General features: G+C 41.3%; 1 protein-coding gene across 8 annotated transcripts in view; it reads right to left on the reverse strand.

Annotated features, from left to right (window-relative positions):
- The window catches only part of st3gal4 (ST3 beta-galactoside alpha-2,3-sialyltransferase 4), a 35,864-nt gene that overhangs the window by 3,708 nt on the left and 19,581 nt on the right, over positions 1 to 12,575 (reverse strand). For 5 of the 8 annotated variants that reach the window (XM_088939616.1, XM_088939617.1, XM_088939613.1 and 2 more), the window contains 8 exons: positions 12,159 to 12,231; positions 11,504 to 11,581; positions 8,727 to 8,824; positions 7,601 to 7,664; positions 7,086 to 7,181; positions 5,301 to 5,490; positions 4,334 to 4,477; positions 409 to 561 (listed from right to left, as the gene is read on the reverse strand). In XM_088939616.1, coding sequence (XP_088795742.1) covers positions 409 to 561; positions 4,334 to 4,477; positions 5,301 to 5,490; positions 7,086 to 7,181; positions 7,601 to 7,664; positions 8,727 to 8,824; positions 11,504 to 11,581; positions 12,159 to 12,231 — 896 coding nt within the window. The remainder of the gene's footprint in view (positions 1 to 408; positions 562 to 4,333; positions 4,478 to 5,300; positions 5,491 to 7,085; positions 7,182 to 7,600; positions 7,665 to 8,726; positions 8,825 to 11,503; positions 11,582 to 12,158; positions 12,232 to 12,575) is intronic. The other 3 variants (XM_088939619.1, XM_088939615.1, XM_088939620.1) reach the window with 1 other exon arrangement.

Below are 12,575 nucleotides of genomic sequence, written 5' to 3' on the forward strand. Positions count from 1 at the left end.
AACATTTTACATTCTCTGGAGCTTCAGAGCAAGAAAGGAACTGAGGTGTTTGCTAAGTCGACACACACTAATGAATCCTCTGGGAAGGAAAAAACGGACTGAAAACATTAAGAAATACCCACTGTTTTGTGCAATTTATGCAGTTATCAGGAATATGTTAGTCATACGTTTAAAACAATAGCTTGTGCTAACAGATTAATAAACACAAATAAATCAGTGCATATACAGTACCCTTTAGGTCTTCATTAATGATCTGTGTTATTTACTTGCTTTAAGTCTGACAAATCTTGGGTTAACAGCTAAGAAACCCCACTCTTAAGTGATTACAAGAAACTACTATTAAAAACAAACATGTTTTGGTCAGCTGTAGTCAACCAGCTTTGATAAGCTTAAGTAGCTCTCACTCACCTTCATAGACTTCATAGTGTCATATCCATAGTAATGGATAGGATGCTTCTGCTCTGAAACCTTAGGATATCCAAACCCTGCGACATGAACTACATCGCAGTAATTAAGGGCCACATAAATGGCTAAAATCCCTGTGGTAGGTTGAGTTGATTTCTGTAGAAAGAGACAGAGACAGGCGTTTTTAAAATGTCATGATATATTCTAACACAAGGGGGCAGCGACTGCACATTTCAGAGTCTACATTCAGGGTCATTTCAGAGACTGGAAAAAGTTACATGGCTTCCAAAGAATCTTGACGATAAAATCCAGACAAACGTCTGTCCTTGTAAAGCACGTTTTATCTAACCGAAAAGATATGTACTGAGCTGCCTTCTCACAAGACGTGACGAAAAAATCAGAGTAGTAGCTTTTTTCCTTCTCTTGAAGTTCTTTCCTTTGAAGAAGGCAAGGCTTACTGGCTGCATAAGAGCACGGAAAAATAATTTCCATATGATACACTAAATGAAAAAGTCAGACAGAGCAGCAGCGCTATACTTGGCAACCTACTCTTTACCTTCATTCCTCTTGATCCAGGCTGTTTCCCAGCTATTTGAACATACTGTTGTATTCCAGACAGGATTTACTAAACAAACAATTCATACAAAAAACAACCTGGACCATATGGTTGAAACACTACGAATTCACTGTACCTTTTGGGTAATGTAGGGATGAGAACTATTGGCAAATGGCACTTATCACAAGCAAAAACAATCTGCGTTTATCCTTCCGAGTGCAATACCAGGCGAGAGCTAGGTTGTTTAAAAACAGTGTGCTACGTCAGCCCACGGTGCTGGCAGGACTGGATGGGTCTAAAAAAGAACCGCTGAGTAATATTTCCTGTCGAGACACTCCCAGGTTGTCTATAAAAGAACCGGTTTTCGTACATTAAGGGTCCCAGAGGCATTGGAAGAAGAATGGGAGAGAAAGTTCTGCTTCCTATATGTGTAAGAACAATGGTTGAAAAGGCTCTCAGAAATGCTCATTAGCTGATATACTAAATCCATGTGCAACAGCTTCACCAAATTGAAGAATAGATACACGTGTGAGCACAAGGAGGGGAAGGGGATATTGTGGGCCTTCACAGGCATCAAACCAGCTTTTAATTAAGAAAATGGAACAAAAAAAGCACAACGCCGTTCCCCCTCCCAACCTTAGCTTGCTTTGCTCCGTGCGTTTCTTCAGCAGGCGGGTCACTCTGCTCGGAGCAGACATTATCTAAGCTAGCTGAGCGCTGCCAAGCTGGCACAAAGGGACGTGGTAAAGGGCTGCCAACACAACAAAGCAGGTGGCCACTGCTCCTTGGGCGAGATGTTAGTGTGACCGCTGTTTAAACGTTCAAGACTTTACAACTGGATTTTTTTAAATAAACAAGCTGCACTTGACAATCACTGCATAATGGCATAGGAACGCCAGATCAGGATTGGCACAGCGCGTGGCTGGGCCCCACTCCTGATTTTCTACTGAGACCAAAGGGATTATTTTAGCAGCATGCCAATTATGTATTTTTTTTTTATTATTTGTTGTCACTGAGTGAGACAAAACTGTTAAAATGTTGTCTTTATTCTTTTTACTAGCTGAACACGGGTACCCAGAGGTGCTGATCTGTAAGTTATACAGCAGATCTCCTAGTGGGTTTATGAATTTTGTAGATCTGTTCACACTTCAGATCCCTTTTGCCACTCATTGGGTTGCTATATTTGGAAGATCATTGTGAGAGTGTAGTGCACTTTGTGATGCTGCATGGGGGTGGCTCGCTCTTAGGGCCTTTGATCCACACTGTCAGCACGCCCACCACAGACTGCCAGGCAAATTTTTCACTCATCTCAGAGCTACTAGCACACCTATCTTCTGTAATACTATTAAAAGTCAGTAGTTAACAGACCCTCAAATCACTCTGTACTTCAAGTAGAACGATGGTCTTCCTGGCTGCACCTCTGCTTCCTGGACTTCACTCACTTAAACTTCATTCACAAAGTTAGTGGAACTCAAGTGGGCATGACGCACATATCAGCATCTCAGTCTTCTTTTAAAGTTTCGTGGTAGGATCCTAGATCTACATTGGGTTCTAGAAAAGACTCTCAGAAATTCTCATTAGCTGATATACTGAACTCCTGTGCACTTTCCAAAAAGTTCCTAGGTCTCTCTCTCACTATCCCTCCAAGATGACTTCAGTCCATTTTGCTTGCTAGCTTCCTAGATTACACTGCACCTGTAGCTGCCAGCTTTACTGAATAACTGGCTACTTACAGAAAGCAAGCCTGCTGGCTCACAGCACTACCACAACAACAATCATGTCTGTTAGCATAGTGCTATGGAAGAAGCACTCTCTGTCCTGTCACCTCTCTTCTGTCTCTCTCTCTTTGCAGGAAGGCAGGCAGTTGGTTCCTATAAGTAATGCCACTGCAGGGCTGCTTACACCTGTCACTCTCCAAGTCACTGACTGGAGACAGCTACAGGCCCTTAAAGACACAAGCTTCTCCATGAGAAGGTCCACCCCTCACCATTCAGTTCTCTAGCCTTACATTACCTCTCCCTTGGACAGATTGAGGAGAAGTTGGGCCCTTGCAATGCATATCTTAGGTGGCATTATACTCTGTCCCAATGGGACAAAACTTGGAGTGAAATTATCAGCCACACAATCAACGTCTCGGGTGGCATCACAACATGTGCAAGGGGACTTGCTTTGGTCTTGTAGTATGCAAAGGCTCACTTTTGCATGCGTAACAAAAGAGAGAAAAAAAAGATATTTGAAGAGAGAATTAGGACAGAGATAAGATAAGAATTAACTGCAAAAGAACCAACAAGGGCTCTGTGTCTTTTTATATGGAGTAATTCATATCTGCATTTCCATTACTAAAATAAAAATCAAGCAGCACAGCAAAAGACAGTAAAAGAGTTATGATGAGCAGCACCAGAAACGTAAAACCCTTATGTAAATTAACACAGACTGTACCTTTAGGCAAGGCTAAATCTGAGCCTGCTGATAGCCAGATTCATTACAATGAAAAACTGCCAAGTAAAGGGCTTGCTTACAGCTCAACAGAAACTCGACAGCATCGTGCTTCAATAAAAGCTAATGGTGCAGCTGTGCCTGCAAGAAGACTCTCCTGCATCCTTCAATACTACAAGATGCTGTTAAACAAAGCAGAATGCAACTCTTATGCATCTCGAAGCTATGTCGTACTAAGTTGTGACAAGTATCCTTATGCTTAAGTGGGCAAACTGACCCCATTCCAGACAAATGCAAACTGTAAAATTTAGCTAATAGTCTCTGTACTGGTTTAGGCATGAAGGATGGATATAAGGCAACTGCTATAAAAATGACAACTTACACAGAATACTCCAGATAGAGCTCTGTGGAAATACTACTCCAGTGTTCAGGACCCTTCACCTGTTGCCAGCAACTTTTCAGAACAATTTCAAAGTGGCTACAAAAGGGTCTCTGTCCGAAATTGACTTTGGAAGTTCTTTGTTTTTAAAAACAACTGGATTTTTTCCATGTTCCTAATCGTTATTTAGGATCACAAATTCCAGATCTGAGGTTTCTTTGAATCAAGATATTCTCTGTAGGTCAGATGTGGCTGAAGCCTTTGGCTGCTCAGCTCAGCTTGCCTGAGGAACTTCCTTCCTAATCTACGTCAGGAGCCCCGAACTTCTCGATTCTTGACAGCCGCCTTTTATAACGCAAGCCAATGTATCCGGTGTATTTTTACCAAATGAGATTGTAGAATGCATTGCAATAGTACTGTAGAAAACTGAAATGGTAGTGTATTATACAAAGAGCCCAATGGTTCTCCACCCTCTCCTTCAGGACACTATGCCTGCAGACCCAGTCGGTGGCCCTGTGGGTGCAGTACGTTTTGCTGTGCTGGTCTCGTTCACTCACCTCGCGGCTCTTTGGGTTGACGTTCACCGTGAGGTTGAGCAGCCTGGTTTCTGTTTCGTGCAGGAAGAAAGGGTCCAGGACGCGGATCTGGCTGGTTTTGGCCTGCCAGATCTGAGGAGGGGGCTTCCAGAATCCCTTTCTTACCTTACAAGGAAGAGGAGGGGTAGATTAGGGATCTTGATTCTTGACACTGAGGGAAAGCAGCATGATCCTTCAACCAGATCTGGTTTATGAGCCTGCCTGTGCTAACTGATGGAGTTCTGATGACAAATTGAGCGTTTACATATTTCCTTTTCTCTGTGGGTGCCCAAGACCCAGGATCAATCACCCCACATGTAGAACTCGTATTCTCTACAAACTTGGTACCAGAATTAGTTTCCTTAGAAATCCCTTTGTTTTGTCCTTTAGAACAAAAACAGTGTCAACAATCTCTTCAGCTGTTACAGTGTGGCTTTCTGATTTTATGTTATTTTGTTATTAACTTTCTATTGAGAAATGGGAGAAAGCCATGGCTTCAAGCATAAATGACCAGCAGCCAAGAGGAAGGTCTGAGATTTGTGTGGTTTGTATACCTGGGTTGCCCATAACTAAATAAAGTACTTTTTGTCTTTCTTTCATCACAATGGATTTTAAGAAACATAATATAAATATAAAGAGAAAAATGAATCCTAACAATATCATGGTGCTTAGAAACGTTGTTGCTTTGACGGAATAAACAATAAAGGGATCTACTTACTGTCATTTGAGACTGCTCTGAATCTTCTCTGTTCACTTTCTAATCAAGAACTCTGGGAGGTGTTACTTTAGAGAATGGTTGAGTAAAAAGGACATGTGTCGCAATATAGAGTGAGGAGTGAAGATGTGGCTAGAATCTGTTCCGATATAGACAGAGTGAAGGCTGGAATTACACAATACTGTGAAGGAGACTCGCAGTCTCTTCACATTTACATAAGCAAAGGATACTCACCCTCTTCTCATCGTACAGGATCTCCTTCATCCAGCGCAGATCCTGCTGCTTGAAAGGCACTAAGACCATAACAGTGTCAGGGTCATTGTGAATGTAGGGGTTCACCGAGGCCGACTCTGGGTAGAAGAATCTCATGGTGGTCTTGTTGCCCACATCTGCCTCATAGCCCCTCACCGGGGCGTCGTTTACTCTGGACAAGCAGAAAGCAGAATTTAACTTCGCAGGCACAGCACTGTGGTTGAAACCTGGCTTCTTTACACTGATTTTTAATCTTAAAAGTTTTTATGCACCTGAATAAACGTCAAGGCAGGTAACGTAGCAGTTCTTCAGTTCTGTGAAGTTTTCTTTTCCCAAGCCAATGGCAAAAAAAAACACCAACAACAACAACACTCGAACTCTACAATTAAGTTTTAATGCAAGGCTTCGGCATATCCAAGAATATGGGCTTTGTACCTTTTGTTGTGTATCCAGTTACGTTAAACCTGACGCCAAGGAATTGAGTTTTAAGTGACAGTGTAACTAACACCATCAACAGACCAAAAAAAAAGCAGAATCAAGATAAGGAAGTAATCCACTTGGCCCTGAATTGAAGTACAAAAAATTGTCCCAAAATTCAAAGGCAACTACTGGTACCTAAACAAGGAGTTAAGCCAGGAGACCAATATTTTTCAGGAGAAAAATATCCCCTTTTGCAGGCAGCCCCAATCAAATGATTCATTGATGATAGAAAACCCACAACAGTCATGAGGTTTAAGGAAGGAAAGTACACATGAATGATGCAGTACTTTTATAGCTGTGAAGTGTAAGAGGAAATTAAATAAAAGGACAGGGACAACGCTCACTGGCCAAACGTTTTTTACAAAAACAAGTAGTCATACCTACACCAAGCTGCTGAGGCAAATACTGCTTTGCATGTTATAATATGGCAAACGCAAAGGTCACTTAGAGGGATGAGAATGATAACACAGTAAGGTTAAATGTACTGTCTGCTGTTTAAACAAATACAATGTAATGTGCTGCTGAGCTTTAATCAACAAGGAAATCCAGCTCTAACGAAAACCTGAATCCCGGAATCTTTGACTTCAATAAAAAACAATGTGACCTACTGTAGTTCAGCTTCTCAAAATGCAAATAAGGGCCACCTGACTTCTCTCAAATTTAAGATCCCTTGTTAAATGATTTTGAACAATTCATATTAGTGATGAATTCTTACTAGAAGGACAGTATGCGGGTGGTTTTGGTGGCACGTACGGTATAGCATTAGCTGTAACATGCTTTCTTACCTTGCAGTGAACATTTTCAACAAACCAATAAAACAAACTAAAAATAAGGTCATTTAGCAGGGCTTCAATAAGTATCTGTGCACAAGGTGCATAAGAGGTCATCAGGGGTGTTTGATACATACAGTACACTCACACCTAAGAAATTTCAAAACAGTAGTTTGGTTAATTTTGCTATCTGGAGTTTCGTGGTTTTCAAATGGTATTATTCAAATACCTTTGACCATATTTCCTATATGATATGGTGCATTTGACTGGCAAGGAGTGGCGAGTCTACTCTGTAGCTATTCACACCATATCCACCAAAGTCTGTCAAGAGCAAACTTTAAATGAACCCTAACCCAATGGCAGCAGAAGCTCTCGAGAGGAGAAGAAAAAGAAAAACGTACTGAGGGGAAATTCTTTAAGGCCTCCTAGGAACAGGCTGACGGGCTGATAAGGAGGTTTGTTGGCTTGGCATTATTACAAGCGGGCATAAGGGAAACGACGCACAGGTCATTCTTACCTGATTACGACATCATACTTGTTGATGGTCCCTCCTAGAGAGGTGTTTTTTATTGAGAACCCATTTCCAACAACAACGCACCTTCTGCAGTCCAAGCTGAGGAGACACCAACAAAACAGCTTCTTCAGGATGTTCGGATTGTGTTCCAGATAAGACCCAACACCTCTCCTCTATTTATTTATTTTTTAATAATAAATAAATTAATGCCCCCCCCCACCACCACCACCACCACCACCACCACCACACACACACACACACACACACACACACCTTTTCAGTCTTCACTTTTTCTGTCCCAGTCCGACATTTCCCCTTCAAACCTTGTCTTAACTGTCATTGTGAAACACTAATGCTGCCTTTTAGTCTCTGTTGACAAACACATTTTCTTTCAGGACGTGACATTACAGATTGGAAACCTACTGTATACACAAGACGGGTTAATTAATAACTGTACGAAGAAGTTCTTGCGACGTTTCAGCAAACTAACTTAACGCAAATGTCTTCATTTCACTTACCTTTCAATACTTTGTGGCATGTCATAACTGGCTATGACAGCTAAAACCTTCAGAAGGAGCAGTTCTGGGGAAAAAAACGAATATTTTACTCTTCTATCAACGGATATGAATAGCAATGTAAGATCCCATAGCTGTGCTGTGAAAAACTCAAGGCTACTTACTGTAAGTGTCCACTAACTTTTATTTGCATGCTGCAGTAGACCTAGAAGCCTGATGTCTGCCAGGTTTACTTACTGTAGTTCTTCAAAAGCATGGGTTCCCTCTAATCATCAATTATATAATTAAGGAGTTCACTGTAGCAAAACAATGCAATTAAGAAGACAGGGAGGGACACAGGATGAGTAGTCCTGGGCTAAGGCATTCCAACTTAAGAGTGTGGAGTAGCGACTAGGGCTGTGGGCTGGAAGGCCAAAGGCTGTGGGTTCAAATCTCAGCTGAGAATGCACTGTTATACCCTGGGGCAAAGTATTTCACTCCGACTGGGTCGGCCAGCCGCATACATGAATAAAAACTTGAATCTGTCGCTGCTTCATTTGGCTGATGGTTTCATTCACAACAAACAATTCTGAATTTAAAATGCCATTTTAATTTTGCCGATGAGACATACGATGAGCACCACGACATGTGATGTGGCATAAGGCGAAGACACTGCAGAGGAAGAAACCGAGTTTGCGGTTTTACAGCTGAGCCGGCAGTGTAAATAGAGCCGTCGCAGTCTTTAAGTGATCAGACCTATTCGACCCAAGGAAGGGGAGAAACCAGTGAGGAGCCTTTTTTCAGGGACTCTCCAGGAGTGGCTTCCTTTAAATCCCGGGGAATGAACGCGCTTGTGCTCCTATAGGAGACATGGGAGCACCAGGATGTCGGGAACGACAGCAAAGGAAGAAGAGGAAGGTCCAAGCCCAGAGAACAGAGCAGCAGGAAACACACAAAGGGGATTTGTTGAAAGTTGTGTGTGTACAGAAATAAACAGGAGCCGCACAAATGTTAATGCAATCCCCAGAAACAGTGGACTGAGGGCAGATCACTTCACTTTTCAAGGGCTCACAGACATCAGAAGGACTTGTTCCCAGTGCCTAGACACGGTCATGCAGTAGTGAGAAGCCCTAAAAACACTGAAACTTACCACTCCCTTTAATGCCATAAGGTAATGGCAGACTTGACGAATAATTTTTCCAGAAGAAATCTTCCAGATTCAGGAACAATTTGTTTTTCCTGGTGATGCTGCAGGACACATGTGGAGATACAAGAAAATTAAATGCAGATCCTTCCAGTAATCCTGTCACCACATGTTTTATCGAATGCTGCAGCTGGAAGTTCTCAAAAGCCCTCACTTGCAGTACATGCGCTGTCAGATGAGAAGGCTTCAGGCTTCTGCCACGTTCATAGTAGCATTTTAAAAAAAAAAACATTCCCCACATGCCAGCTGCATTGTAGGAACCAAAAATTAGTCTATGGCTGATTTTTTTAAAAATCTATTACCGCCACCTGAACAAATCTAAGTGTGTTTTGTTTGCCTTTTTTAGAACAGAAAGGAAGCAAAAGGTTAATGTAAACAAAAATTTAGCCTAATAAGGAGAAACGGTTGTGTCTTTGAATACAAAGAACATGAGCGACCAGCCAAATTCACACAACTCAAAGGACACCGACACCCAGAAGACAGAACCATGAAATGATTCAAATGATCTGTAAAAAAAAAAGACTTTGATCTGAAATACACAGTCTGGCACCTGTTTTCTATGAAAACAATTTAAACAGAACTTGCCTCCTATCCCTAAAACAATAAAAAGTTACACCGCAGCACATGTCCTGGACCCATTTAAAAATAAACATACCTTCCGCAAACCACAACCCAAGGACAATTATACACTACTGACATTAGCATACTAATAGTAGTGTACTAATACTACATAATTCCAGAATATTGACACAATGATCCGTGTTGTACTAAAACTTAAAGGTTGCTGTCTGGCTTAGGAAATGGATGGATACAAGTGTTGTCTTTGCTTAATTGAAATATGTCTACATTTCCCAAGAGCTCTTTCCCCAATGTGATCTAAGTTTGTCTCAAGTTTCATTTCTTGCAGTACAGGTCACAGGTTTCTTCCCAGGAGGACAGTCTGTTGCACAACAGGAAACATAAGTCCAAAACATCTGAAGTCCATAGGTTTTCTTTAAACTTAAGATTTCAAGGACTGTATTGATCTACTTAGTTGTTAAATGGTATTGTACAGTACGGACACCTTGCAAGACATTTTGTATCTGGTAGTTCGGAAAAAAAGCGCATTTCATTGAAGGTACAGTTACTCCTCCATTGTCTAAGTGCTATTTCGAATTCAGTGTCCCAGTCGAGCTGCAGCCCGTCCCAGCAAGCAATGGTTGGTAGGAGGGATACATCTTGGACAGGATGCCGGTTCATCTCTGAACACAAACGGATACCAGCATGCGCTCAGAGCAGGGCCCATTTTCCCCAGCAGGCAATGAACCTACCAGGATGTGTTTGGATTGAGAGGGGAAACAGGAATACCTGGACAAAAGCCACACAAACACAGAGACTAAAGGGATTAAAAACTCCACACAGACAGCACCCCAGGCCCAGAATCAAACCCAGTGACCCAGCACTGTCAAGTAGCAATGCTAATCGCTGAGCTACGCTGCCTCCCCAGGTGCAGTTACTGTAGCTGTTCTAGGATTTGCTGAATCTTAGAAAGAGGCTTGCTCAATCTCTCCAGTTAATCCATCAATTAAGAAACTCAGAACGCAAACAAAAACAGCACTCCAGGTCATTAAAAATCCCAAGACACTGCTCACAGAGGGGAGTTCCCTCGGTTATCCTGACTAATTTCCACTCCAGGAAAATTCCACAATCTGCCCTTTCTCGCAATTTTTCCAATTGCTGTGTATGTAGTGAAACTACTGGCACAGAAGGGTTTTCGGGTTTAAATTCCCATACTAAGATTTTCACTTGTCACATTTGCAGTGTTAGTAAAAGACTACAAAAATATTTCCTTCATCTCGCTGACAAGACGTGTTTGCAGGAAAGGCCATTAGTGCTGTGAAAAGCTGACAAACCCTTAGATGAACACAAGATCTCCGGCTGGCGGAATGCTAATATAATCAGCTGGTTCAGATGCCTGAGGGCCAGTGTGCTGTACTGTTTTATTTCAACTCGGCTCTTAAACGAGCAAAGGCTGCTGGTTACCGGTTTAACTGGACCAGTGCAACAGAAACTTCCAGTGCTTCAGACCTGGAAAATCCACCGACACACTAGCACTTTAGCACCAGTATTGAACTGCCCTCTGCCCTAGTTCATTCCCTTCCCTCTCCCTGTTGCAACATTGCATAGTCTCCCACAGGACCCCATATATTACACATTTGCACAACCAAATGCATTTCTTAATAATCAATCATTATAATCAATATCGGAAAGTTCTCCATGTGCTTCAAATATCCCTGTTGGACTCATCTTTGGGGGCACTTGATGAACACTTTTCTAAAAACAAATTTAAAGTAATTATTAAATATGTCTTCTTGATTTACTAGGTTGGGGAAAGTGCATTTACTGTATGGAAGTTGTTGTGTGGTCATTTGCATGGTATGATGCTATTTGTCTGTGCAACTGTATAAACGGGAATATTTTTGTTTGTGTTCAAAATAAAAAATGAAAAATGTACTTATCTGGCACCCATACAACATGCGAGATTTAGACAGAATAGTTTTAGACTTATCTATGCAAAATATTTCAGCATTTTTTTCTTTCTAGGGGTCTAAGCACCCACAAATCTTAAGGGCTTGAGACAAAATGCAATGGTAATACAGTACAGATATTAAATTTAAAAATGTCTACCAAACAATTCTTCAAGTTATTCACTCCTTTAAAGTAGGCTTAAGGTAATTACTTACTTTAATCCCAGACTCTCGTACTTCTTCGACGTGTACCAACTTTCACACAGTGGTCTGCTGGGGACGGTAGCTTTGCTGCTTCAACCATAACAGAGAAAAGAGCAATGATAACCATACATGTTGAAAAGACAAGAGACTGCCAGCAAATTCTACATGATAAGGTCAATCTTCTGACATGGACAGCAGCTAACCTCACACACTCACACACAGAGAGAACTTTCGAGCTTTCACAATACTGAATTCTATCCACTGGCTACTGTGAGACATGGCCTGAGACCACAGCAAAATGGCAGTACTAAACTAGTCCTGCCATTAAATTTTCCAGCTCCTACTAAAACAGAGTAATTAGGAAAAACTTTGATCTTAAACTTAAAATATGATCCTTGAACTTAATGGAGCAAAGACAAAAAGTGAATCCTAACCTTATTGTTTAGTCATAGATGGCGTGTCAATCCAATCTCCACTATCTTCTTAAATTAACATATGAGCTTGAAGTAACCATTTACCACAGAACACAAGATATCACTTCAAATTGAAAATCAATACCAGCACTGGCAGGGAATAACAGTTATAAAATGTGCCCAGACACCAGCCCTGACACCAAGCCTATGGCCAGAGAGCCATATTTTGGAAAAAAGGCGCAGAACAACTTTACCTGTGCATGTACACTTGAGTGCAGCAGTACGAAATGAAGAGCAGTACTAATGGTATCAGCCTGATGAACCATGCTGTGTAGAAACAGAACAAAAATCACTCTTAATCACAGACATTTTTTTTTAAATACAGGTATATGCAGGTTTACAATTTTATTATCATTGAAAAAGACTACTCAAACCCCAAATCAAAATACATACAGTATACTGTACATGTAGATAATTATAACAAAGATTGTGCTTTAATTTTAAAAGGCACCATTTTTTCACATTGCTGCATTTTCTACATGCTTTAACCCATGAAGAGTGCTCTTTCCCTTTCCCACACTGACAATACAGTGGATATCAAAAGTCTACACACCCCTATTGAGATTTCAGCTTTTTTGTTGATGTAAAGGCTGAAATCATGTCAGCCCTTT

This window comes from Atractosteus spatula, chromosome 22, assembly GCF_055471065.1.
Source record: "Atractosteus spatula isolate fAtrSpa1 chromosome 22, fAtrSpa1.hap1, whole genome shotgun sequence".
Classification (NCBI taxonomy): Eukaryota; Metazoa; Chordata; class Actinopteri; order Semionotiformes; family Lepisosteidae; genus Atractosteus; species Atractosteus spatula.